Source organism: Harpia harpyja, chromosome 12 (assembly GCF_026419915.1).
Source record: "Harpia harpyja isolate bHarHar1 chromosome 12, bHarHar1 primary haplotype, whole genome shotgun sequence".
Lineage (NCBI taxonomy): Eukaryota > Metazoa > Chordata > Aves > Accipitriformes > Accipitridae > Harpia > Harpia harpyja.
The window spans coordinates 6396679-6422209 of NC_068951.1; the positions used below are offsets into that span (position 1 = coordinate 6396679).

Here is a 25531-nt window from a genome sequence, read left to right on the forward strand (position 1 = left end):
GAGGAGCTGTGAGATGTTTTGTAGGGCAGTGCCAGGCTGTGCTGCAGCGCAAAGGGTTTCAGGGACGTAGGCTGGGACCTGTGGCAGCGTGGGGTTTCCATATGGAGTTTTAAGTGTCTTCTGGCCTAGATCAGTAAAAGTTCAGTCTGTATTCCTGCCCCACAGCCACTAGGTGCCAGTCAGGGAGAGAGAACTGGCCCCTGGCAGACAGACAGCTCTGGGGAGGCCTGCTCCCTTGGCGTGCCCGTGCAGGGATCCACTCCTCTGGGGAGGGCTTGCTGAGAGCAGGCTCCAAGACCCAGCATTGCTCACAGCTTCCCACACACCGCTGGGTCTCGCCCTCATGTCCTACAGCTGCCAGTGGTGACAGGTGCCTTGGGTGCAGTTTGAGGACCTTCATGGTAGGAATCTGTGCAGGCTACTCCGCGCTTGTTCTGATCTCCTGACACGAAAAATTGGATGACTCAGCTCAGATCTATCACTTTGCACCTTTATGTCATCTGTGTGTCTTCTCTGCATCACTGAGTGGGACAAGCGAGGCTGGTCTTACCCCAGCAAACCCTAGTGATGGTGGGCAGTTGGCTCCCTTTCCATGCTGCTTTCCAGTTCTAAAGGCCAGTCGTGGGTGAGCTACGTGGCCGAGGTTGGAAAGACGCAGGCGTTTGCCAGGCCAAGAGCACATCTGCTCCGATGACTCGTCTGAGACTGTGCACCCCAGTGCAGAGGCTGGAGCCGTGCCTCTGCAAGGCTCAGGGTGCTGGGAGAGAGGTTTGGCTAAGACGTGGCTACGCTTTCTCTTTGGGGAGCCCGTGCTTTGCAGAGAAAGTGGTTCTCCAGCAGTGGCAATGGGGAAGAGCAACTGGAGTGGTTCTTCGGAGCTTCTCTGTCTTCCCTGGGTGTTTTCTGATGCACTTCCCTGCTGTGATGGAGCATCAGATATGGATGTGGTGGACCCTTACCCCATGGGTGTTCTCTTGTTGGTGCTAGGCACTGCCCATCCTGGCACTGGGTCCTACAGAGCCAGGGCAGTAGCAAGACACATGAGAGCCAATGGTGCCTTGGTCCAGGCCCAGCTGCATCCACAGTTGCTCTGTCGGGTCACGTACAGAGTTGCAGGCATGTGGGAGCCACGTCCACCGAGCCTGCTTGTGGGATTAGTCGAAATCAGAAGTTTCTCTGAGAGAAGCTGTGGCTGAAGTCAGCTCTCAGCTGCAGAAACCAGGGTTGCGATCCAGCTGCAAGCGCTGCTGCCCAGCCGTGACAGACACTTTGGTCCTCCCTACCCAGGTGGCCAAACCCCTCCAAACTGTATTTGGGGCTGGGCAGGGCGAGGAGCTCCTCGGGCCACATCCTGGCTGGGGAACGAGCCCAGAGAGGCTGGGCTGTAAGTCCAGGGTCAAACCCAGTCCAGCTTTTGTGCGAGCCTGTGCGATGAAAACCCAGAAGGGATGAGACCAAACCAGGCGCTTTCCTCTGCCCTCCTCCTCCAGCGCCCTGGGCTGCCCTCTGGCTCCCTGGGGATGGGAGGAGGCAGCACAGGGCACTGGGAGGCATTTAACCACGGCCTGCATGGATGTTTTAGCAGGGTCAGTGCAAACGTTTCAGCCGGGCCGTGTAGACGCTGCATGGTTGTTTGGGGCTCACTTGGTTTCAGCATCGTTCAGCTACTTCAGCTAAGCCATGTTTAAACCAATGTGGCAAAAACAGTGTTATCCCCACGCTGGATCGTGCTGGAGCTTGGCTCTGAGTCCCGGTCCTATCCCATTCCCATCTCCAAATCTGGGATGGGATCTCTCCGTGCTATGACTCAAACTTCTCATGTCCTTTTCCCCTTCTGAATCCAGCTGTCAGGATGTGCTCGTGTCTCCCCCTCGCACATAGGAATGCAGAGCCGGCAATGGCAGCCCGTCCTCCAAGCAAACCCTTCTCCAAAGCCGCTGCCTCCTGTTTGCTTGCAGAGTCTAAGGTTTTGCCGAGAGAGAAGCTGCCGGTGTCCCTCCGTACGCTGCCGGCAGCAGCGTGGCGCTGCCAGGGGCTGCCGCGGGTGCGGGGCAGCCCTCTCCAGGCCAAGTTTCCCCCCTGGAATGTGGCGGGTCCCCGCGGCTGAGCGGAGCTCCCCAGGCCAGCTGGCTTGGCTGCCGGAGGCTCTTTGGACTAGCTGAAGGAGTCTGCATTCCTGCCTCCCGGTTATTTGCTCTTTAGGACGCTGCGTAAAATTAACAAGTTGTAAAAGTTGATTGAAGGCGGCGGTGGGTGTGACAGAGATTTGCTTAGCTGTGGGAGAGCCGTGTGTGGAGTAGAAGGGCCGGCGCGGCCAGGGTGGGGGGCAGAGGGGCTGCCCCCCCAGCTCCAGGCGCGCCTCTGACCCAAAGTGAGACCGTGGCTGGTTTCTGGTGGTGTCACCCCACCAGCACCAGGTGCACGTGTCCGCCCGGGCACAGCGCTCGCAGCTCTCGGAGGGAGTCCCTTCCCTCCCCTTAAATCTCCTGGAGGACACATGCTGGCATTGGGGCTGCGTCTCCTTCGGGCCAGGTGCTGGCCATCCCATGTGGGAGTCCTCTGCCTTCCTCCTGTTAAAGAGCAGCACGCAGCACTCGGGGAAGCTTTTCCCTTCAGCCTGTGTCATCTGCAGGGGAAAATACAGCCAAGGCCATAGAGGGGATCAGCTTCGTTAGATCTGGGGACGCCTCGTTAGACGTGGGGACCCTGCTCACCGCTGGCAGGGGATGACACACGCAGGGTCCTGGTGGCACTGGCACTGCAAAGTGGCTTTGAAAATACAACAGCTGGTACAGTTAATGCGCAGCCCAGTGGGTCTCTACAGGCAGTTAGTGTGTGTTAATGTGTGTCCTGCTGTGTCTTACTCAATGATTAGTATGTTAATGTATGACCCATGAATTAGCAGTCGGAGCGCTAATGGGCCTCGTCAGTGTGCCCTAGCAGCCGCCAGCCCGCCGGTGGGTGGCTGATGCTGGGAGCTGGCGGTTAGCTGTCTGATGCAGCAGGAGATTAGAAACCTCTCGTCTCCGGTCCTGATGAAATCAGGCTGGCGATCGGGGCTGCTGCAGTCGAAGCCACCTCTGCCCCACGCCTGGTCCCCAGCCACGTGTCCCCGAGAGGCACCACGGTGGCGAGGGGCTCAGCGATGCCTCGGTTGCTCGCACCTCTGGGGAACTGAGCCCGGGTCACGGACGGGGGCACCAGACCACTTCAGCAGTTCTCAGTTTCAGTTTTCCTTTGAGAGCGGCTGCGTGCATGTCAGGCCTATTTTAATACCCAGCGATGACTTGAAGCCAGGCTTTCAGTTCCTGCTGTCTCACTGCACGGTCGGAGGGGGAAGGGCACACGGGCGGCTGTATTCCCCACCAGGGCCGGGGTGTCTGCTGCCACATCACCAAATACATCGACACGGTGTTATATTGTACTTGACCATTCCTTTGGGAAGGCTGGGCACAGCTCCCGGCATCCTCACCGCGCTCCACTCCAGCAGTGAGGAATTGCCAGCAAGCACCTTCGTGGCCATCCCCGGCTGCCCTGGGCATCCCGGCGCTGCCGCGGGCACTCGCGTTTCCACTCTGAAACAGGAAGTTTCTGACAAAAGCGGGTTGCTCTGCGGCACGCAAGGTCTCGCTCCGCCGTTCGAGAGAGACCTGGGTGCCAGTCACAGGTCACTTCTTTCCCAGCATCTCAGAGGCTGGGCTGCCCCACGGCGGGGCCAGCCTGGCTGCCGGCAGCCCGGGGCTCTGCCGCGTCTTCCCCCAGCAGGGCTGCACGTGATGGGGATGTGCAGAGCATTTGCTCCTTCCCTGTTTTTCATTCATGTGGGCTGGAAAAATGTGTTCATGAGACGAGTTGCTGTGGCATTATGTCATGGGCCTTCAGTTTGGGCTCTTTTCTCCCCAGCAGATGAGCTGAATTTAAGCATCGGGCTGTGCTGGCTTGGCAGGAAATCTGGTGTTTCCTACTTGTTTCTTCTTCAGGGGAGGAAGGAGCGAACCCACCTGCCCTTGTCCCCAGCCCCAGCCACGGTTCAAGGGAGCTCTTCTGCAATATACCTGATCATTCCCAATCCAGGAGGCTCTGACAGCAAGGTTTAAGCCTTCGCTATGCAGAGATGGCTGCGCTGCAGCTGTGTCAGCGCCCAGCCCTCCATGCATACATGAAAGCCTCATGGATCCTAAACTAGATGCGATGGCTTTTATTTCTAGAGGTGTCTTGAGAAATCCCTCAGTGTCCTGGTTTCAGCTGGGATAGAGTTAACTGTCTTCCTAGTAGCTGGTACAGTGCTATGTTTTGAGTTCAGAGCGAAGAATGTTGATAACACTGATGTTTTCAGTTGTTGCTCAGTAGTGTTTAGACTAATGTCAAGGATTTTTCAGCTTCTCATGCCCAGCCAGTGAGAAAGCTGGAGGGGCACAAGAAGTTGGCACAGGACACAGCCAGGGCAGCTGACCCAAACTGGCCAACGGTGTATTCCAGACCATGTGACGTCCCATCCAGTATAGGAACGGGGAAGTGGGGGCAGGGAATCGCCGCTCGGGGACTGGCTGGGTGTCGGTCGGCGGGTGGTGAGCAATTGCACTGCGCATCATTTGTACATTCCAATCCTTTCATTATTGCTGTTGTCATTTTATTAGTGTTATCATTATCATTATTAGTTTCTTCTTTTCTGTTCTATTAAACCGTTCTTCTCTCAACCCACGGGTTTTGCTTCTTTTCCCGATTTTCTCCCCCATCCCACTGGGGGGGGGGGAGTGAGTGAGCGGCTGCGTGGTGTTTAGTTGCTGGCTGGGGTTAAACCACGACACTCGGGAATGGTGTCAGGATGGGTTGCCCATCTCTTCCCCACCTACCCAGACAGTTCCTGCGTCCCCTGCCCCAATACTGCTGCTGTCAGCCGCATCCTGGCATCCCACAGCACGTGGCTGCTGGCAGCAGGGCTCAACCCCCAGTGCTGCCACAGACACATCCCCACAGCTGTGCTGGTGGTGGTGGGCGCTTTACTCACCCAGCAGCCTGGACACAAGGGAACTGCAGATACCAGGACTGGAAAATCCCTGGGCTGAAGTCACCCTGTGTGAGTCAGGCCAGGTCTCCGCAGTGTTAACCCGTCGAGCTGGGGATGAAGCAGGCGGTGAGGTTTCCACCACTTCCCCTGAGGCCACTGCAGCCCGGAGCTCTCAGGAGGGATGTTTCCCATGACAGCCATTCCCACTTTGCTCTTCTTCTTTTTCCTTCTGACTTTCCCCTGCGGAATGGTTCCTAAAGGAGAGCCAGGAGGGTGGAAATGTTCCTGCAGTGACACTTGCCGGGATTGCTCCTGGCTGGATGTCCCAAGCAGCAAAGGGCTTTCCTGGGAAAGAGGGTCCCCCACAGCCTGACCTGCTCCTGAGGCTGCTGAGCCTGCATCACCTTGTCCTTTGCTCACCTCTGTCCCGTAGGACATGTTTTTTAGGAGCAGAATCAGTGGTTATGGGTCCCTTGCTCCCTGAAATATTACATTCTTGCGATCACCCTGCTGGCACCACCGCTCCGCAGCAGAAACTGCCTCCCATGGGGACGAAGGGGCTTCTCCTCCCCCTCCGCCTGTCGGTGCAGGTACGGAGGGACGCAGGGTCCCAGAGTGGCAGCTTCAAACGGAGGCAGCCCGGGCTGCTGGTGCATGAGGGTGCCTCGCTCAGGCAGTAGCCAGGGTGGGAGGTTGGAGGTCAGAGGAGGGTCAGGTTTTTGACACGCACTACAGCGACACGGTGGTTAAAATTAGCCCGCAGAGAGGAAACTGGCAGCTTTGTGGAAGAGCAGAAGTTTCCTCTCACGGCAGCCTGGTGCAGCGGGGCTGCATGCCGCTGCCAGCCCTCCGCTCACCGCGGCATGGCCCCATCCAGGGCACGCACCACCGCCGGCACGGCAGGGTGACGAGCCGGTCTCCGCCAAGCTGGGGCCGGGACACATGGCATTGGTATCGCATGGCATAAGGATGCAGGGGGGGAGAGTGAGTAGGCAGCGTCTCTGGCTGCAAGGCGCCTGGTTAAGTCACCTGTATGGGGTCTGGCCTTCTCAGCTTTGGGATCCCAGTCCTGGGAGCCTGCAGGAACCCTTTTGGGATGGGGATCTCCGTACAGAGCAAAACCAGAGTGGTTTGCAGGGGCAGGAGGAACTCGGGCATCAACATGGGCTTTGTCTCCATAGCACGTAGCACTTCTAGCCCCTGTTTGCTGACTTTCTCCCTATAAATCTGCTGCTCCCTGGCGTGACGCCGGTCAGCAGGAAGCACCAGGGGAGAGCTCTCTGCAGGTGCAGAGCCCCGCTGTGAGGGGATGAGGTCTGAGCCGAGGCTGGTCATGGTGGAGGCGCCAGCAGAGGCTGTGCCGTGCAGGATGGGGCCGTGGAGGCACCGGGCTCCTGTGCTCTGGAAACTCCATTTGAGAGCCTCGTAAATTGGATAATTACCCAAGCTATTGAGTTTCCTTCTGGCCAGATCCGTCCCAGCCTCCCTGATGGGGCTCCCCAGTTGGTCCGTGAGATGGGCCTGTGGGACAGGGTTGGGCTGGAGACGAGGAGGGGCTCAGCTTTTCTGAAATGCCCCCACCCGCCCGCTCTCACACCTGCATCCCTCCCCAGCTTTTGTGAGGGGGAATCTGGCAATGGAGCCAAAACAAAACAGTAAGGATAGGCCACATCATTCATCTTGTGGGGCTGGGCAGGGGGCTGGCTGCCCCCTGGCAGCCCTGCGGCCCTGGGGTGCACAGAGGGGGCAGGACAGGACACGGATTGGTGCTGGGTGTCCTGACTTCGCCTGCCTCCTTTTCCCTGGGGACAGTGGGCTATGAGACTTGGGCAAACCCCTTCCATGCCTATTTAGAAGAAGAGGGGCACCCTGCACATCCTCGCAGTGCTGTGCAGTGCTGCCTGCATCCCACTGGGCCTTCTAGCCCCGGACGTTTTCCCCTGGCCATTGCCCATCTGCCTCCCCTTTGCACTGACTTTGTTTTCCTTTCCCTCTCCCCAACCCCCTCGTCCTCACCCTGTAGGTTATTGCAGCCGACTGCAAGAGGGTCACAGTTCTGAAGTATTTCCTGGAAGCCCTTTGTGGACAAGAAGAGCCTTTGCTGGCATTCAAGGGTGGAAAATATGTGTCAGTGGCACCCGTCCCAGACGCCATGGGAAAGGAAATGGGAAGCCAAGAGGGAAAACAACTGGAAGATCAGGTACCGTGCGGGAAGAGCGCGCCTCGGTGAAGGAAGAATCACCCCTGTGGGGCCCAGCCTCTGCCTGCCCTGCAGCTCCCGCTATTTATAGCTGGCGTAGCTGCGTGTGCATTTTATGGGGGGAGGCGGGGGGGGCAAATGGTGCACAGCCCTTGTCTCCCGAGTGTACTTCGCTCGTGCCCTTTCCTGCCAGTCCAACCCGCGTGCCTCTATCTCGCACGCTGCTATGAGTTCCAGATGCTGCTTTTTCATACCCGAAGCAGGGGGAGCTTTAATAACGTGCAGCGCCGCGGCCCCGGGAGAGGAGGTGGGCGAGGGGGTGTCAGGGTTCAGCTTCAGGATCAAGTTTATAGCCGTGGAGCTCGTTGCGGCGGAGGCCTGAGCTCCAGCCTCCAGCACACGTACAGGAAGAGCTGACATTGGCGCCCCGTCCCTCCCCTGCCTCTCACATCCTGATGTGATTAAGGAATTCAACTCTTGTTTTTCTGCCCTTGCTTGTTCCTGTAGGCCTTGCTTCACTCCAGGCTCCATGTGTGTGTTTAAGGGCCCTGCCAGCCGCTCTGCAGGTTGACTCTTTTCTTCTGTTTAATCTTGCAGTTGGAAAGGCCAGGGAAACAGGAGAGAGGGGCAGAGGCGTTGGGAGCGGGGAGCTGGGTGGCCCGGCGCTGCCCAGGCTCTCTCTGGGTCCCCTCCCTGCGCCAGGGCTGGGCGCTGCAGAGCCAGAGGGGATATCGCCCCGTGCAGGGGACAGCACCTTGCCTCTGCTGGCACTGGGTGGCCCGTGGCCCCGTGCACCCCAGGGAGCTGACAGCCAGAGGAGCCCACAGCAAGAATGTGCTTGGCACCCTCCTTGTCCCAGCAGCCGGCTCCAGCTGAGCAGAGGACAGATTTTAGGTGATTTTTTTGCACTGGGTTTCAGAGCAAAACCCCAGGTAGCAAGAGATGTCTCTGCAAGGTGGAAGACCTGGACCCTTGTCCTCTTCTGGAGAAGGTGCAGGAGGTTTTCAAGCTGATACCACTAAAAGCATGTGATATGGGGGAATCTTCAGGTTCTACCCAGTGTCATGACAGGGACGGTTCTGTTCTCTGGCGCACTCCTTTTGTTGGGTCAGTCCCTCCAGTTTCTGCTATGAACAAACATGGTACGGGGGATAGCTCCCTCCTGCCCCATCCCCACAGCTCTGCTTGGTTGTGGGAACCTCCGCGTGAGCTCGTTGCGCAACCCTGGGGCTTCCTCCTTGGGCTCTGTTCACAAGGGAGCTTCCAGCTTGCCAGCATGACCACCAGATCCCAGCCCTTGTCGCCAGCAGATCCCAACCCACCGCAGCAGATCTGCATCTGACACACGCTTTTTTCCCAAGGCCCTTGCGTGACGTCGTCCCTCTGGCAGCATCCCCCCATCCCCTGTGGTCCAGGCTGTCCTGGCAGAGGGAACTGAGCCTGAGGGCTCCATCTTCCTCCTTCCCATGGCTAAAAAGTCACAAGGAGAGAAGAGTACGTGGTTCTGTGGCCAGGCGGGTGTGCAGTCTGGGTGAAACGATTGAGTATGCGACTGTGCAGTGCTGGAGTTGTTCTAAATTAAGGCTCGCGAGCTTCTGCCTGAGTCCCCCCTGCTGACACATGCCATGGCAGCCTGCACAGGGCAGGGAGTGTAGCGATGCTCTTGTGCCTGCTCTTATCCCTCTGGGGGATCCTCTTGTGCAGGATCTGCCGCCTGCAGCCTTCTGGGGGCTCAGAGCGGGTCTTTCTGCTTGGGTACCACCTGGGAACTCTTCGCAGCCCCATCACAACCCTTGGCTTTTGTGCAGAGAAGGGGACATCGGTAATGGCAGGGCTTGGGAAGGCCCGTGGTTGCTGCACTGGGGAGCAAGAGGGTCTGGGCGAGACAAGGGGACTGTCAGCAGCAGCAGCAGAGCTGGGTTCCTGGGCAGCACGTGTGTGCAGGCAGCTGCTGGTGGGACACAGGTTGAGGAACAGTCTCCCCTTTGGACAAGGAGCCACTGGGGAGAGCAGCAAAGCTGGGGGCAGAACTGGGTTGTGGCTGATTCCCCAGCTGGACACCAGCCACCACCTCCCTCCCTCCTGTGTCCTGGAGATTTGGGTGCATAGGGAAAGGCCAGCATGGCCTTCACCTGGGGTAGGAACAGTATGGCTCATCCTGGGATCTCCAGTTCAGGCAGGGCAGGCATACTGGAAAGGGTCTGCAGACCTCCTGGTGGGGAGACCCAGGGAAGTGCCTCTAGGAGAGGGTGAAGATGCAACATGGTCCAGAAGTGCCTGGGCGGGCAGGAGGTTGGAGAACCAGGGAATCTTCAGTTCAGCAAACACAAGGTTCCTGGCCAACAGGAGCGTGGCAAAGGCAGACTAGAAGTAGGATGCAAATGTTAACAGAGGAAGTAATTAACGGTTGAAATGACTGACCTCGAGACGCAGTGGATTCTCCATCATGTGGAGCTTTAAAATCAAGATTGAGCGTCTCCTTCTAAAACATCTGTTCCAGCCCAGCTGGAAGTTTTGGGGTGGGTGCAGGAATCTCTCTGGTCTGTTCAGAGATCAAAACGGAGAAGGGGAACAGGCTCTTTGGTGTCCTGGGTTCATGGATCTGAGTTTCCTGTCAAGATGATCAGCTTGTGTGCCTAGCCTCAGATGAGGCAGCAGTGTGAGAGCAGTGTTGTACAGCCCCAGTGCAGGCAGGAGGGGAGAAGCAGCATTTGCTGCAAGGGATGTGCAGCCTAAACAGCCGGGCAAAGTGGAGAGACAGGGAAATACCATGGTTTTACAGAACTGACGCCTATAAAACATCAGTGACTCACCCAAGGCTGTGGGAAGAGTTTTCCAAGGCAAGGAAGAGGATTTGATTTTAGAACAGAGCTTTAAGCAGAGCTGCCCCTGTCATCCCTGGTCGCTGACTTCCCTGCCCCATTACCTTTATCATTTCCTGGATATTTACTATTTATTTATTTTGCTTGCTTCTCTTGGATGTTTAGAAATAGTCAGTTGCCCATCAGCAAGCGGTGATGGACCGTGCCTGGCAGGGATTTGTCTTCTGGAAGGGGGAGAGCAGAACGAGCATGGCCCCTGCCACCAGCATCCCTTACAATGACTTCTCCTCTGTTTTTCTGTCTTTCTGCATTTCCTGGAAGAAGGAAGATGATGTGAGGATTGAGGCATTTGAAGATGATTCTGAGGCTGAAGGCAGTGGAGGAGAGATGGACATCAAGGAGCTCAGAGCCAAGAAGCAAGCCCTGGCCAGGAAAGTAGCTGAGCAGCAGCGTCGTCAAGACAAGATTCAGGTAGGATGGGCTGTGCGGCTGCAGCGTCCAAGCTGGCTGAGGAGTTGCTTTCCTTTGGAACATGGGCTGATCCTGCCTCATTGTGCCGGTGATGCGCAGCCGCTTCCCTGCCATGCTTCAGGACCAGTGGCCTCTCGGGAGGTCCCATAGCACATTGGGCTTCCCGTATGTAGGTGCCCTGCGCTGCCTCTGTGAAACTCAGCAGCAAGCTTAGCTTTGGCCCTTTGGAAGGGCCAAATCGGTGTTGCTGTCCCCACCCAGGGTAAGATCTGCCCTCCCAGGCCCTGAGATGAATGTTTCAGGGACTCCTGGGACTCTTGTGAAGCCAGACGCAGCGTCTCCATGGAGCTGCCAGCACATCCAGGAGCCCTGGCAGGGAAGTGCTTTAGCTGATGGCTGTAGTGCAGTGTGTGCCAGGCAGCGAGCTGTCCCCCTGCCTGGGCCAGAGGCTCTGTGGCAGCGAGGCTCGGTGAGAAAGCAGCTTTTCTGTGCAGTGGGGCACAGGCAGACGGGGGAGAGGGTGGGACGTGAACGGTAGAGTTCATGTGGGAGCCAGCGGCAGGAAAAATAGTCTGCGAACGGCTGCTGCAGCCAGAGCGCCGCTTGCAAAGCGTTGCCATCGTTATGGGGACAAACAGACGGGATACAGGTGATCCCGTCCTGGCCCTGGCCTGATCTGAGCATGTTTCCCAGTGGGAGCTGGTGAAGTAAACTGGTTGGACTGGGAGCAGACGCCTGGCAGTGCACACTGTTGCTTTAAGAGCGGTCTCACATGCATGGCTGTTGGCTGCCTCGTCGCTCGCAACCCCTCTTCCTCCAGCCTCGCAGCCCAGATGAGGATTTCTCAGCAGAGGAAAAATTCTCCCTGGCTCCCCTCCCCCTCACCTCCGCCCTCTCTAATGCCCAGGGCCCTTCACTTCCATAATTCTTCATTTTCCAGCCTTGAACGTAAGCCAGACACATCTGTCTGGCCATATGCGTGAACTCTGCAGTGTGTGCCGAGGTGGTTGTAAAACAGGGCTGCTGAAGGCCCTACTGGGAGAGCGTGCACATGTGTACCCTCCGGCTACTGGCGCCGGGCCCAGAACCACTGCGCTTCGCTTTTCCAAACCCACCCCAACCTTTCAGATTTCGCCTTTTTTCTTTTTCATTTGAATTTGGAGCAATTCATATCAAGGCGAAGGTAGAAGTTGCGCCGGGAGGGAGGGGCCGCCCCCGCAAGCGAGTCCATTATTGTTGGCAGGTACCTGGGTCACATTAATACAAGGAGGAAGAAAGCAGCAGCGAACGAGTGAGAGATTGGAGAGATGGGCTGTAAATTAAAGCGGCCTGAAGCCTTCCAGCCTCCCAGGGTTGTTAAGCGGGAGGTGTAAGTAAATTCCCCACTTCCCACTGCCTTGTACAGACACAGCAAACAGGAACTGCACATGTTCGGGGAGGGCAGCGTACAGCAGATCCCGGCCCCGGCGACTAGCCCAGCTGCAGCAGGGCCCCCTGGGATGGCCGCTGCCCATTCTGCAGGGAGAGTGGGGGCTGCCTGATGTTGTCAGGGGCTTTCTCCCCCCGGCATGCTCCTCCCTTCCTCCCCAGCCGTGCTGGGGCCGATGCTTGCAGGCGGAGAGAGGTCAAAACGAGGGTGTGGGCAGCTTCAGGGGCTGCACAGCTGAGAGCTGAGGTGCAGTTGGAGTCTGAAGGCGCGGGGTGGAGGAAGAGGTCCTTGGGGCTTCGGTAAAGTCATCCAGCCCATAGCTAGCTGGGAACAGCCCGGAGCAGAACATGTGTGCTTGCCCTGGTCCTCTCCCTGCCCTGGTACTGACCACGCGGCCGGAGACGGAGGAGCGGAGGAGCTCGGGTGGAAAGCGCTGCCAGGGGAGGCCAGGTCGGAGCCAGCTCAGCCTCCACCCCCTCTGCTGTCCCTCTCTTGGCCTGTGGTCCTTGACCTTTCTGATCTTCTCAAGAGATTTTGTGTTTCCTGGGACCTGGGGATCTTCTGCCTTCCCTGTTACAGCCCATTTCTCTTGTTCACTGCTCACCCACGGAGTTCACGCATAGGCTGCCCTCCGAGTCCCCCTTTCACTATCCTGGGGACAAGCCACAGCTCCACGTATTCGTCCAAGTCCAGCAGATGCAGCTCCTGTCTCAGCATGGCCACTATCTCCCCATCTTTGCCATGCTCCCTGCCTCTTGCAGCCCAGTTCTGCTGCTGATGGAGATCATCCACCTGATGCTTGTCCCCAGGTTCACTGCTGCTGCTCTACCTGCCCTGCATCAGCTGGCAGGACAGCCCTGCAGGTCCTTGTTGTAGCTCCCAACCACAGTCCATGCTGGGGTCACATTTACACCTCGAGGGGGATTTGGGCTTCACCGCGCTCCTTCGTAGGATGGCGGCTCGAGCTGCCGGTGAAGTACAGGTCCAGGCAGGGTAAATGGCAAACAGGGGTGGCCCTCGGCCAGCACCAGCTGCAGAGGGAACAGGAGAGCTCAGCTCTGTTCTCCTACACGAGCTTGGACCCCAAAACCATCACTCTGAGAGGGGGCACATAGGCCAGAGCGGGGTTAGGTCATAGCCTCTTGTGTCCCTGGGCAGCCCTAGTTGCGAGGAAGCTGTCCTTTGCTACCTGGCCCTGGGTTACGAATTGGCTGCTGCTCCCTGGCTCTGCTGCCAGCCTGCCTCTGCCCTCACCGCTTGCCCAGGCTGGGACGGAGCTGCCAGCCAGCCCCGTGTCACAGGCTGGCGACAGCAGCGGTGCGTCGGGGTGAGGTGAAAGACCAGGCACATACCTGGGCGCTGCCCAGATATTTGGAGGGGTGAGAGACCAGGCAGGCAAGTGGGCAAGAGGAGGCGGCAGTGGCGCTGCCAGGGCAGGCAGCGTTCTCCGGCAGGGCTGTGTCCCCAGCCAGCACCGGGTCCTGCCGCGCGCTCCCAGCCGCCCCCGCTGCTTGGCCAGGCCCTTGGTCCATGCTGTTCAGCGTCCCCTGTCCTTTGTGCCGCCGCTGTGCGCTGGGAGCGGTCGAGTTTCCTGACCGGTTGAAAACATCCCACCTGAAACATAACAGGCTCTTCCTCTGGATGCTGCTATTGTTTTGCTCAGCATTACAGAAGCAGCTTAACCGGGGCGGCCAATTATGACATGTCTTCCCAAAATAGCCGCTCTCCTGTCCCTTCTGAGCCCACGGAACGGCCGCCCCCTTAAGATGCAGCCGCTCCTTTGTGGCGGTAGTGTGAGTAAGTGGCTAAATATAGCCGTATCCCATTCACGCTCTCCTCGGCGCGCAGGAACAATGCCGCGGGTGCACACGCGCCGACACGCACCTGCCTGGGAGCGGGTGCCTGCTGGCTGCGGAAGACGCACACCCACCCACGGCGGCTCCGCCACGGCGGCGGCCCCGGTTTGCTACCAGGCACGGGGCACGTTTACTCCTGAGGAAGACGCTGGAGACGAACCTTAGGAGGAGGAAGCCCTCGAGCAGAGACTGGAGAGGCATTGTTCTCAGCCCTGGAAAATCCGCCTCCGATCCCCGCAGAGCACGCGGGGCTGGAAGGGGCAGCGGCGCTGGGTTTCCCCGCAGTCGGAGAGTGGGTCGGCGCAGGAGAGGCGGTGGCAGGATGGTAACGGCCCATCCGTCCTGGCAGAGCGGCATGACCCCGTACGACCCGTCCCGAAGGCAGCGGGGCACCCGTCTCTGCCGAGCTTCGGCTCCAGGCCTCTTCGCCAGCCCGGCACCATGGGCGGAGGAGCTCTGGGGTCTGTGCGCGGGACCCCAGGGGTCGACGTGGAGCCTCTTCCTATTCTGTGCTTGTGGTGGAGACCCTCAGGTCTCCCCCCCTGACACTCTGCAGAAAGTACCACCTGGTGGCCTGGCTCTCTGGGGACTGGTCCCCCTGTCCACACTGGAAGCCCTCAGCCCGGACATCGGTTTCCGGGGAATCCTCCAGGTGATCCCAGCTGATGGATGAGCTGGGAATTCGGGACTGTGTGCGCAGGAGTGTCTGATCTCAGTGCTGCCACCAGCTGGGGCAGCCAGGGGAGCCACCTCTGGCTCTGGCCCAGCTCCTGGGAGAAGCCCCCACGGCCGGAGCAGCAGGACGGGCAGGGGGCTGCGGGTGGGAGCAGCTCTGACGGCCGCAGCGTGCGGATGCAGGAGGTGGGAGAAGGGGAGCTGCCTGGCCCTGAGGGGGAGCAGGGAGCCCCCAGCCTCAGAGGTCCCCTGCCACGTCCAGCACTGCGGGGTCGCTCTGCCATCGAGCTATGCAGTGTGTTTAACCCCAGTAAGACGAGGCTAAAATCCGACCGTCCTAAAGCACTTGGGCTGGGGCGAGGCTGTACCTCTGCTGTTTTAACCGTGCTGCTCTCCCCAGGGTCTTCTCCAAACCTCACCTCCCAGCAGGGCATGCGGGCCACTGTCTCCCTGTCCTCGCATTAGGGAAACTGAGGCACAGTGGGACCGGCGGCTCGTTTCTGGCACTGGTGGTGGCACAGAAGCTGGGCCCCAGACGCAGGCATCCCGATCCGCATCCCCGCGCTCTCCTTCCTCCCCACGGGACCATGCCCCACGGACCGGCAGAAGGGTTAATGCGGCTCTTGCCTCCCCTGTTCCCCGCACATGGGCTCCCTTTCATCTCTGGCGCAGGGCCAGCCAGCGTCCGCATGAATCACAGGCCACTCCTCTCCCCCCGAAACCCCTTGGCCGGAGGCTTCTGCAGCCTTTTACTCACACAAACAAAAATAAATCTCGCTGCCGGCCTCTGAACTCTGCAAAGGCGAGTTTCCCTCTGGCTCCCCGAGCGGCCCGGAGCTGTGCGCGGGGACTTGGCACGCTCCCCGCCGACCTCGCTCTTTCACTCCCGGCGCATCCTGTGTCCTTCTCTCACCGGGCGGCCCGGCGAGCGGAATGGGACGTGACGGCCGGCACAGGCGTTGCTCACGGCTGCCAGGAATCGGCCGGGTACGGCCTGCAAAAGCCGCCAGGGCAAATGCCACACACGGGGGTACTGCCCCCCACTGCTGTCACCCCTGCGCCTCTGGCCAGACGGGTAGGTGAGCTCCCCGCTCTCACCATGCTCACAAGGTTGCCTGCATGGGCCGGGGCAAGTCCTGGGGTTGGGGAGCCATGGCGGGGTGCAGGCGGGGGTCTCCTCCCGCCACCAGCCCTTGCTCGTGTAGGACTGTCGTCGCCCATTGGATGCCACGTGGTTTTGACCCCCCTGCCTTCCTGCAAGTTCGGGGCCATCGACCCCTTTGGCCGCCGCACAAGGGACGTGCCGCTTCACTCTGGGTCTCTGCGTTGGCTGAGTGGGCCCTTCTCCATCTCCCCATAGCAGGCGGAGCTTGGTGGAGCTCAGCAGGGCCTGGTGCCTCCCAGGGACAAGCGTCTCCTCCCGCACCCCCAAACCCCGGGGAGAAACCCCACCTGCCACCTCCTCACGGTGAGGCAGTGGCGTGCCGGAGTTGCCAACACAGGGTTCCCGTGCCGCCAGGGAGTGCCAACACTTCCCTGGGTGAAGGCAGAGCACAGGCAGGGATGGCGCCTGGCATGTGGCTGGCCATGGCAGCATCTGTAGTGGGACGCTGGTGCCATTGTAGCTGCCCCTGCCTGATGAGGGAGGCATATCCTCCCGCTGTCATGCCAGCCCAGTGCTGTCATGCAGCAGAGGGGACCTGGCGCGCTCCCCGCTCTGCCCATCGCCCCTCGGGGTCGATGGGAGCTGCGGCCCCAGGACCGGTGCTGCCAGAAGGAGGGTGAGAGGCACGTGGTGAGGTTATGGTTGCTGCCTTGCCTGGAGACACTTGTGGGAGGTAGCAGCGTCAAGTCGCCTTGATTTAAAGCCAGATGACAACACTTGGAAATGGATTAAAAACCACTTCTTTCCATGGCCACCGCTGGCCCGTGCAGCTCGTTGTTCCAGGGTGCCTCCGAGGCTTTGGCATGACTGTGGGAGGGTTCGGATCCTCACCCCGGGCAGGGGGAGCTCCCCGTAACGTTGGGCAGAACAGGGTCGGCGGTCGCCTCCTGTCCCCGGGGTGCGTCTTGTGGGTGCGAGCTCGCTGTCGTAAGGTTTTGCATGGTGGATGTGTTCCACAGCAGTGCTGCTGTGCTCCATGGGTGACCGGTTCCTATTAGAGGCAACAAACATCAGCGAGTCCAGGGAAGCTATTTTTAAGCAGAGGAAGCACTAGAATAGCATCCTGAGTTTTTTAAGCCTGTGACTTACTAAAGAGCCCAAGTCCTTCGATAGCATCGAAAGTAATATGTGAGCTCTTGGGCCCCATTTTGGCAACTGGCATTGTCCAGAGATCCAGGTGCAACCCTGCAGTGTTGCTAGTAAGACCCAGCAGACCCTTCCCACGTATGTGTGAGCACCTCTGGTCTCCAGTGGGTGCAAAGGGCTCAGCCAACGGCAGTGCTGTGGGTTTCCAGGGCTGGAAGCCACCTGGTTTCCCAGCTGGATGGAGTCAGAAAAGGCAAGGCATGCGCTGGAACTGGTGAGATAGTGAGTGAGACACTCAGCCAAGCATCCCCACCCCACAGACCTCCCCTCCTGCTGCCTGCTTGGGGTCCCTGTGTTAGGATGCAGTTGGCAGGACTTGTGTGTCCCAAACTGGTTCTTTTTGGCTGTTGTCACCTTGATTTTTTTTCCATCTGGAGTCCCAGAACCCGCTTCCTCCAGCCCTTTTCTCCCCTCTGTTTTGTATTGGGGTCGGTCTTTTGGCACCAGTGCAGATAGTCCTGGCAACTGCCAGTCCTGTAAATGGGACAATTCCCAAAACACCTCCATTTTCAAGGCTGGTCTCAGTTGTTCTCCGCAGAGCCTGGACAGGACTGTTCTCCTAGGAGAGTGCTCTCTTGGAGACTTTCACCATCCCACTCACGTGTGCGCCGTGGACCTGCAAGAGCTGGTGTTTGAGGTGTGCTGGTGGGATGGATGCAGCCTCCTGCCAGTCTCCTTCACACGCTGCCCTTGCTGTGGGAGGCGTGCGTGCCAGCCAGGCTTATCTCCTGCTCTCAAGGTCCACAGGTCGTAGGGCTGACGTCCTACTTACTCATCATATGTCCTTCTCCTCCAGGCCGTGCTGAAAGATCAGAGTCAAATGAGGCAGATGGAGCTGGAGATCAGACCTGTCTTCCTGGTCCCGGACACCAACGGTTTCATCGACCACCTCGGCAGCTTGATAACGCTGCTGGACTGCAGGAAGTTCATCCTGGTGGTGCCCCTGATCGGTGAGTAGGGCCAGTGCTATGGCGGGGGCTTCCCCTCCCCGCCAGCGCGGGCTGTCCCTCCATACCGGCTCCCTCTCTCCATGCCCCACGTGCCCACAGTGCCTGTGTGGTCTGGAGCCAGTTGGCTCATGCCGTGGGGCTGGCCTCGGTCCTGCTCTGTCTCGTCCCAGACACGGCTGGCGTTCCTTCGGCCCGTGTCGCCCTTCTCCCTTCCTACCAGCTTTCTGCCCGCGGTGCTCAGCAAACTCCTGTCCTCTTGGTGCATTTGGGGGTGCCAGGGGCTGGGAGAGGCAGGCGGGTGTTAAATGGGATTTGGAGGGAATTTTGGAGGGAGCAAGGAGGAGGAATTGTTAAACAATCAGAGCAGATAGCTTATCCCAGCTGAGCTGGGGCTTAGGCAGCCTGAGCAAATGGCCGGCCTGTGTCCCAGCGTCTCAGAGCTGCTCAAGCCCAGCCCTTCTTTTTATCCTTATAAAGCTCGCAGTAAAACAGCAAGCTGGTTCCCGTTATTGGTAAACACTCACCCTGGCAGATAACGGCTGTGCTGCTGGGTGGTCTCCCAGGGTGGCGGGAGGATTTGGTTAGATGCCTTTGCTCTGATTGTTTGATCGCGCTCTGGGCTAGAGGTAGCGTTCCTCCGGCCAGTGTCACTCCGGCGCCCAGCACGTCCCAGTGCCAACCTGGCATTCAGAGGATCCCCAAGGGCAGCAGGAGAGGCCAGGGCAGGAGCGGGGCCAAGCCTCGCAGAGCCCACAGGCTGCCCCATCCCAGCCGCAGCCCTGGGAGGCCGGGGGCCAGCTCTGCCCCGTGGGCATCTCCAGCGTCCAGGCAGTGAGGTGTACGCTCGTGGTGATCTCCTGGCCTGTGGCACACAGGGCTGCCTGCCCTCCAAGCCGTTATGGGGCTTCCTTCTCAATCCCTGGTGTCCGGCAGACAGCTCTGCCTGCCCCAGAGCCAACATCCAGCTGCCACCCTTCCCAGCGGGGTCAACAGCCTGGCTCAGGAGGGATTCCTGGGGTTGGGGATGGGACCCCTGGGTGGGGGGGAGCAGGGGCTGGCCAACTGCCCAGCTCAGCATGGAAGCTGCCAAGGAGCTCTGTGGCTTGGCACTGCAGTGCCAGGGCTTTGTGTGGAAGCGAAGGGAAGGAAGCCGGCAGCACCGGCAGAGCCTAGGCAGCCCTTGGGGCTGTGGAGCATTAATACCTGAGAGAGCTGGGACCTGCTCTGGAGCCGTTGCCCTGCCTCCTGGTGCACTCTGTGGTTGGTGTGGGGCTTCTCCATCCAAACCCCAGCCAGGGGCAGCCATTACAGGAGAGCTGAAAGACCTGGTCCTGTCCCTGTCCAAGATGCTGCTGCCCTCAACCTGCAAAAGGAGCCTGGCCTGGCCTGCCCTACGACAGGCAGGAGGAGCAGCAGTGACCAAGCACCTTCAGTGCTCTCCTGTCCTGCTGCCTCCCTGCACAGCCCATCGTAGGGGGGAACAGAGTAATTCATCTCCCACTGCCTGCCATGAGCCTTCCCTGCCGCTGCTGAAGCACCCTGAAGCCAGCAACTCCCTGTCCACTCCGGGACAGTGGTCAAATTCCCCATCGTCCCCGGGAAAGCCATCAGTGCTGAGACCCAGGTGCAGGCAAGAGGAACCCATCCCACGGGGTAAGCCGGGGGCCCGTGGCTGCTGGGGGCAGAGGCCTTGATGCCGTGCCCCATCACCAGCCCAGAGATAATGCACGGTGCCCTTCCCCCAGCACAGGGCACTCCTCCCCGCTTTTCCCGGGGATGCAGCAAGGGGTTAAGCACGCAGCTTCGCGTTGGGTTTGTTTCTCTTGCTCTTTAACCTGCTCCGTGCTCCTTGAGGCTGACCCCGCCATGGAGAAGCCAGGCCTGGTGCAGAAGCACAAACAAGCCTCCCCTTTGAAGCCTGTTTAGCTTGGAAGCAGGAAGGCGGATTTCGGGAGGGAATACCAGCTTTTCCTGTTTGATGTTCCGTTCTTGCACGGCTCCCCCCACCCCGGGCCCAGCCGTGCATTGTGTGGAAATGGCAGCATCAGGTCGGTAGCAAGAAGAGTCGCCGGCCAGCGAAGAGCAAAGCAGCTCCATGCAGCTTTAATTTGAATACCCAGACAGTGAGTGCCAGTCTCACCATGGAACAGAGCGATCACGCAGGCTCCCCGGGCAGTGATTCACAGCACTGGGGAGAGGCCTCAGACCCCGAGCTCTCTCCCCGAACCCCCAAGGAATGCATAGTTCCCACTTGAACTCAGGACTTGGCTCTAGGCTCGGAAACAATCTTCAGAAATGAAGCCATGGCTAAAACACACACTGTGCGCACAGAGGCTCCCTCGCGCACACGTGCACACCAGCTCTCTCGCGCGCCCAGCCTCGCGCACACGCAGCCCTGTATACGATCGCAGGCAAGGCAGGGCGCTCGTGCGCACATCTGGCCGCACGCTTGTGTGCCCGGCCTCGCCGCTAGCCGCCTCGGCGGCATCTTGCTCACACGCACGCGCGCTCCGCCACGGAGCGGCTCTTCCAGCAGCCCCGGCGCCGGAGGGTGGGTCCCTCCTGGAGCTCTGCTGGGGTCCCTCGGGCTTCTGCTGGGCTCGGGGGGCCGGAACGGCCGGGGTTCCCGGCCGCTTGGCAGCGGTACAGGAGGCTCTAAGGCTTGATGGGCTCTGGTGAAGGTGAATGGGCTGGGAATCCGCCTGATCCCAGGCTGAGGCTTGTCTCAAGCAGCATATGTCAGGACAGATGTGCAAACCCAGATGGGTGAGGTGTTGGAGAGAGCATATCCCCTGCCGAGAGCCTGTGACAGCGGCTTCAGGTGGGAAAACGGGGCCAGGATTTGTGCGGGAAACAGTGCCAGAGTGGGAACTGCCTGCTCCCGCACGTGACCCTGTTCCCACGTCCAGCTCTGCAGCGGGAGGGCAGCAGCTTTCTGCGTCTGAAAGTAAGTACAGGGAGCCGAGAGGTGCAGAGCCAGGTGGCGCGATGTGGAGCAGGAGGCATGGTGCTGCTGGCCATCGCTGTGCTCGGAGGCAGAGGAGCGGGCCGCAGGAGGCCGTGGTTTTCCGACACCCTCGGGCACACACAGAAGTGCTGTTGGTCATGACGCAGGAGTGTGGGGTGGGGGGGCACAGTGATGCTCCCAGCATTTCGCAGAGCAGAGCAAGGTGCCCTTAGGGAGCGTTAACCCACGCTGCAGGGGCGAGGTGCCTGCGCTCTCGGGGCCAAGCCAGGTGACCCATGGAGGTGGAAGGCAGCAAAGCTTTTCCAGACCCGCAGCCAAGTCCAGGAGCCCAGGGACGCTGCGGCAGCTGAACCCAGATTTCCTGAGCCAGCTCCCAGTGCCCCGGCCCTGAGGCCTTGGCAACTTGTGTGCTCCAGCAGCAGGTCACGGGAGCACCTTGTCCCATAGTAACTGTACCTCCTCTTCCTGTTTGAAGTGATAAACGAGCTGGATGGCCTGGCCAAGGGCCCAGAGATGGAGCACCGGGCTGCAGGCTATGCCCGCCAAGTGCAGGAGAGAGCCAGGAAGTCCATCGAATTCCTGGAGGAGCGATTTGAGAGCCGGGACAACTGCTTGAGGGCTCTGACCAGCCGAGGCAACGAGCTGGAGTCCATCTCCTTCCGCAGCGAAGACACCACTGGCCAGCAGGTAAGGGGCATCTCGGACATGGAGGCAGTGCTGCCGAGGGCTGGAGGCTCTTTGCCACCAACTCCTTGGGGGAAACCGGCGACCCTGGGTCCGTGAGCTCTGGGCAGGAGGTAGCTCTGTCCCCACCTTTGCAGGCAGCTGAGCAGGCTCCTGCAGGCTGTGTGTGTTTCAGCTCGGAGCATCCCTGCTCTCCGTTGCGTCTCGAGGCAATGCAGAAGTCGGGGTGGTGGGATTGTAGGTTTTTTTCCTGCCAAGGGTAACATTGCCCTTTTCTTCCAGGGAAACAATGACGACGTGATTTTGTCCTGCTGCCTCCACTATTGCAATGACAAGGCCAAGGATTTCATGCCCTCCAACAAAGGTAGAACATCCTCACATCCTCTTTGTCCCTTCTCTGTTGCATTCCACGGACTCTTCTTGTTTCTCTTTCACGGCCCTTGGAGCCAATCTCTCCCGCATTTTGCCTCTTTCAACACCAAGGTGCCACCTCCTGCCTCCGGTCAGCCCCAGGCTGTGGCCCTCCCACCGCGTTGCCAAATGTGCACCTCACTGTGCTTTGAGGATGCCCCAGCCTGTGAGAAGCCCATCATAAATGTCCACAGAGCCATTTTGTGGTGCTGGCAGCAGTGAGGAAGGGCCAGAAAGAGCCTTTTCCCTCCCAATGCCCAGTTGGTATCGGCCACGCATGCTGGGACCAGACAGCCCCGAGGCTGTTGCCAGGGCAGTGGGGATGGAAATCACATCAGCAGCTGCCCAAGAAATCAACCCGCATTTGTCAGTGCGAATTCTTAGCAGCTTAACTTGTCAGATTCACAGAGAAACCGTCACCAAATGTTTATGTGCAAATGATGCTGAATTTTGAAATCATGTGGATTATGGGGAATGGGGCCTGACAAGCTGACAGCCTCTGGTTTGTAACAAGGAGGCGCGTCACCAGCGCGGAGCAGAGGATGTTTATTGTTACACATTTCTTAAAGTGTCCGCACAAAACCTCCCGATCCCGCTTTCGGCAGCCCTCGGCCCTGGGCCTGCCCTCCCGCCGAGCCCCTGCTCCCCTTCCACCCGGCACGGGCCAGCCGGGGCGCTCGCCTCGCCATCCTCAGCCCCGACACCGTGACCGTAGCCCGCGTTCCTGGCCACCCTCCCCTTTCCCTCGTCCTGCTGCTCCCCGCGCAGCCAATCTGGACCCATGTTGGGCTCCCATAAACTCTGTTTTTTCCATTCCCGTCCTGGCTCGGAGGCACTGTGTTTCCTGTGCTCATAGGAACAGTACTCTGGTCACAGGACCCAGCTGCTTACACATACCCCATATGCTTCCCCTGCTTCGCACACACGTAAGCGTGGCTCCCACATCCCAGCCCGGCGCCTTGCGTGCGGGGCAGCTCATCCATCTGGGGGCAAGATCCCTTCGGTTATTTCTCAGGCTTCAACTCTCTCTGACTGTCTGAGCCCCAGCCAGAAACGCCTCGGTGTCAGTGGCAACTCCAAAAAACTTCACAAAAAATAAGGGGTGGTTTTAGATCTTATAATGAGATCACCAGAATAATAGCACCAGCTTCCTGCTGGAGCCAGGGTCGCGGGCCGTCTTCCTGGCCGGGGTCAGGCAGAGGGACCTCCTTTTCCCTGCCTGCGGCACGCTGCACCACCCCATGCGGGCAGCGGGCAGCCTGGGGCCCTGGTGCTGCTCGCCGGCCTTCCCGACCCCAGGGCTGCGGGCAGAGATCACAAATCATCCCCCAGCCAGCACAGGGTGGGGAGAAGGCGGCCTTCGAGATGAAGTGCTGTCTCCGAGCCACGCTGGGAAGCCTTGGCGGCGAGCGGGGAGCTGGGGGGGGGGGCACAACGTGGGGAAGGCACAGTGTGGGACGGGTGCAAGGGCTGGGGCAGAGCGGGGAGGTCTGAGCTTCACGCTGCACTCTCTCTCTGTCACTGCAGATGATCCCATCCGTTTGCTCAGGGAAGTGGTTTTGCTGACGGACGACCGGAACCTGCGAGTCAAAGCGCTGACCCGCAACGTGCCAGTGCGGGACATCCCCACCTTCCTCAAGTGGGCCCAGGAGGGCTGAGGGGGCCGAGCGGGGCCAACAGCCCCTGAGCTAGTCACGCAGCCTGTTACGGTGGGAGACCGGCTTCAGCGGCAGCCCTCACCACATGCCGCCGCCGCCTTCCAGCCCACCACGAACAATAAACGCCACGTCTTCAACCCACCCCAGAATGGCCGTGCTGCGAAGGGCCCCCCACTGAGGGCAGACCAGCTGGGAAGGTCATTGCTGTGGATGGTTCACGTGGAGGCTGGGCCGTTGAGGGTCCCACCAGCCTTTGGGCAGTGCCAGAGCGGAGCTGGTGAGCCTCGCTGGCTAGGGAAGCTTTGGGTGAGCCCGTGCCAGATCGCCAGCCTTTTGCTTGGTTTGCTTGGTTGCAGAGAGCTCGAGTCACGAGTCGGTGGCTCTTCGGGTTTGTAGGCTGCGTAGGGCAGAGTCCGGGGACACGCCAGCGCAGACTTTGGGATTGCGTAGTCTAGCTCGTGCCCCTCGAAGAGGCTGTGGACTTCAAGGGCAGGTTCCCTCCTGCCCCAGCCTGTTCGTCCTGCGTGGCCCAGGCAGCCCCAGGCCTCCGGCCCCTTCCCCACCCCATGCCCATCTCACGCCGGGGGTGCTGCTTGCGGAGGCGCTTGTCTTCTCCCTGGTGCAGGGTTTGCTTGTTGAGTTTCATTTCAGACTTCAGTATAAGTTAGTTTGCAGGTGTGTGCCCTGCCTGCTTTGCTGGGGCGGGGGGGGGAGGCTTTAAACATCCCCCAGTCCCCCCACAGCTGCTTTCTGTCCTGCTCCCCTGCCCACCCCAGCCATTACCTGCCCCTTCCCTCCTTCCCCAAACCCCTTAGTCCCACCCCGCTACCTTTAGACATGTTTGTGATTTAAGACTCAGCGTGAGGCTAACAAAATTCTCCCAAGGACCCCAGGACTGGCTGTCCCACAGGTCCCGTGTGTCCTCAATATTGCCATGGGCTCCTGTTGCATGTGGGATCCGGCTTCTGCCCAGGGCTGGAGGGGGCTGGGGCAGCGCCCGGCCCCCCCCACTGCTTGCCCAGCTGGGAGAGTCCCCTCTCGAGTTGCCCCTTCACCGTAGAGGGAGCCACGAAGGGACCCCGCTGCCTTGTCACTGGGTCATACTGCACCGGGAGCCGGTGCAGGGTTGGGGGTGTTGCTGAGCCCCCCCCATGACATTGCCCCATCAGTGAGCGTCCCATCCCCGGCCCAGTTAGACGCTAGATACAGAAGCTAAGAGGGAGCATTAACCCGTGAACCAGAGCCCCTGGAGCTCTGTCAAGTCCCAGTCCCATGAGCAGAGGGTGGGAGTGACCCCAAGGCCATCCCCGATCCCTGCTGGGGCACCGCGGCCGTGGGAGGGAAGCGTCAAAGGTGGCAGAGGAAGCGGTAGGATGGAGCCCAGCATTTTCCTTTCCTGCGTGGGTGGCTCGGACCCGGTGTCTGCATCAGGAAACCCAATGTTACCCCCGCGCCAGCTGCCCGGCCTCACGGCGAGGACCAACGCTGGGGTCCGAGCCTCGGCAGCGCCCGGCTGCGGTGGGGCTGCACGGCACAGCGACGGACATGGGCAGGGGTTGTGCTCGCTAACCTGTGCCATACAAATGCCCCAGCCTCAGGACACCGTGCAAGAGCGGCTGCCGGCAGAGGAGGGTCTGTGCTGCGGGACAGAGCCTGTTCGACAGAGACTTTGGGGCACCCATGCCTGCTGGAGGGTGCTGAGCCACCCAGGGCCACGGCACACACAGCGCCCACGGCCCGGTTCGGTGCCCACAGCCGCGTGAAGCGCCACGCTGGCTGTAAGCAGCGCGTAGACTTTGCCTTCTCCTCCACACCGGGTGTGTTTAAATATTTGTTTTTCTAACAGAGCTGCCCCCAGGGCTGCTTTGCAAGGCCCTTCCCAGGGTACCAGCTCGGAGGGACCTGCGGCTCTGCCGGACGCCGACCCCTCGCACCGTGCCACAGGCTCGGCCGTGGACAGAGGTCTTGCTGCCACCAGACCAGCTGGCACGACAGCGAGAGGAGCGGGGTCTCGCTGGCTTAAGTGCCCCATGCTTGGGGCCACCTGTACCAGGCTGCTGCCCCGAGCCCCCGCAAGGAGCCCATCTC

General features: G+C 59.9%; 1 protein-coding gene across 3 annotated transcripts in view; it reads left to right on the forward strand.

The window, feature by feature from the left end:
- Window positions 1-24325, forward strand: part of SMG6 (SMG6 nonsense mediated mRNA decay factor) — a 118624-nt gene extending 94299 nt beyond the window's left edge. For 2 of the 3 annotated variants that reach the window (XM_052803905.1, XM_052803903.1), the window contains exons 14-19: window positions 7032-7208; window positions 10352-10501; window positions 17569-17722; window positions 21166-21377; window positions 21657-21738; window positions 23313-24325. In XM_052803905.1, the coding sequence (XP_052659865.1) occupies window positions 7032-7208; window positions 10352-10501; window positions 17569-17722; window positions 21166-21377; window positions 21657-21738; window positions 23313-23443 (906 nt within the window). In that variant the 3' untranslated portion in view covers window positions 23444-24325. The remainder of the gene's footprint in view (window positions 1-7031; window positions 7209-10351; window positions 10502-17568; window positions 17723-21165; window positions 21378-21656; window positions 21739-23312) is intronic. The other variant, XM_052803904.1, reaches the window with a different exon arrangement.
- The last annotated feature ends 1206 nt before the right edge of the window (window positions 24326-25531 follow it).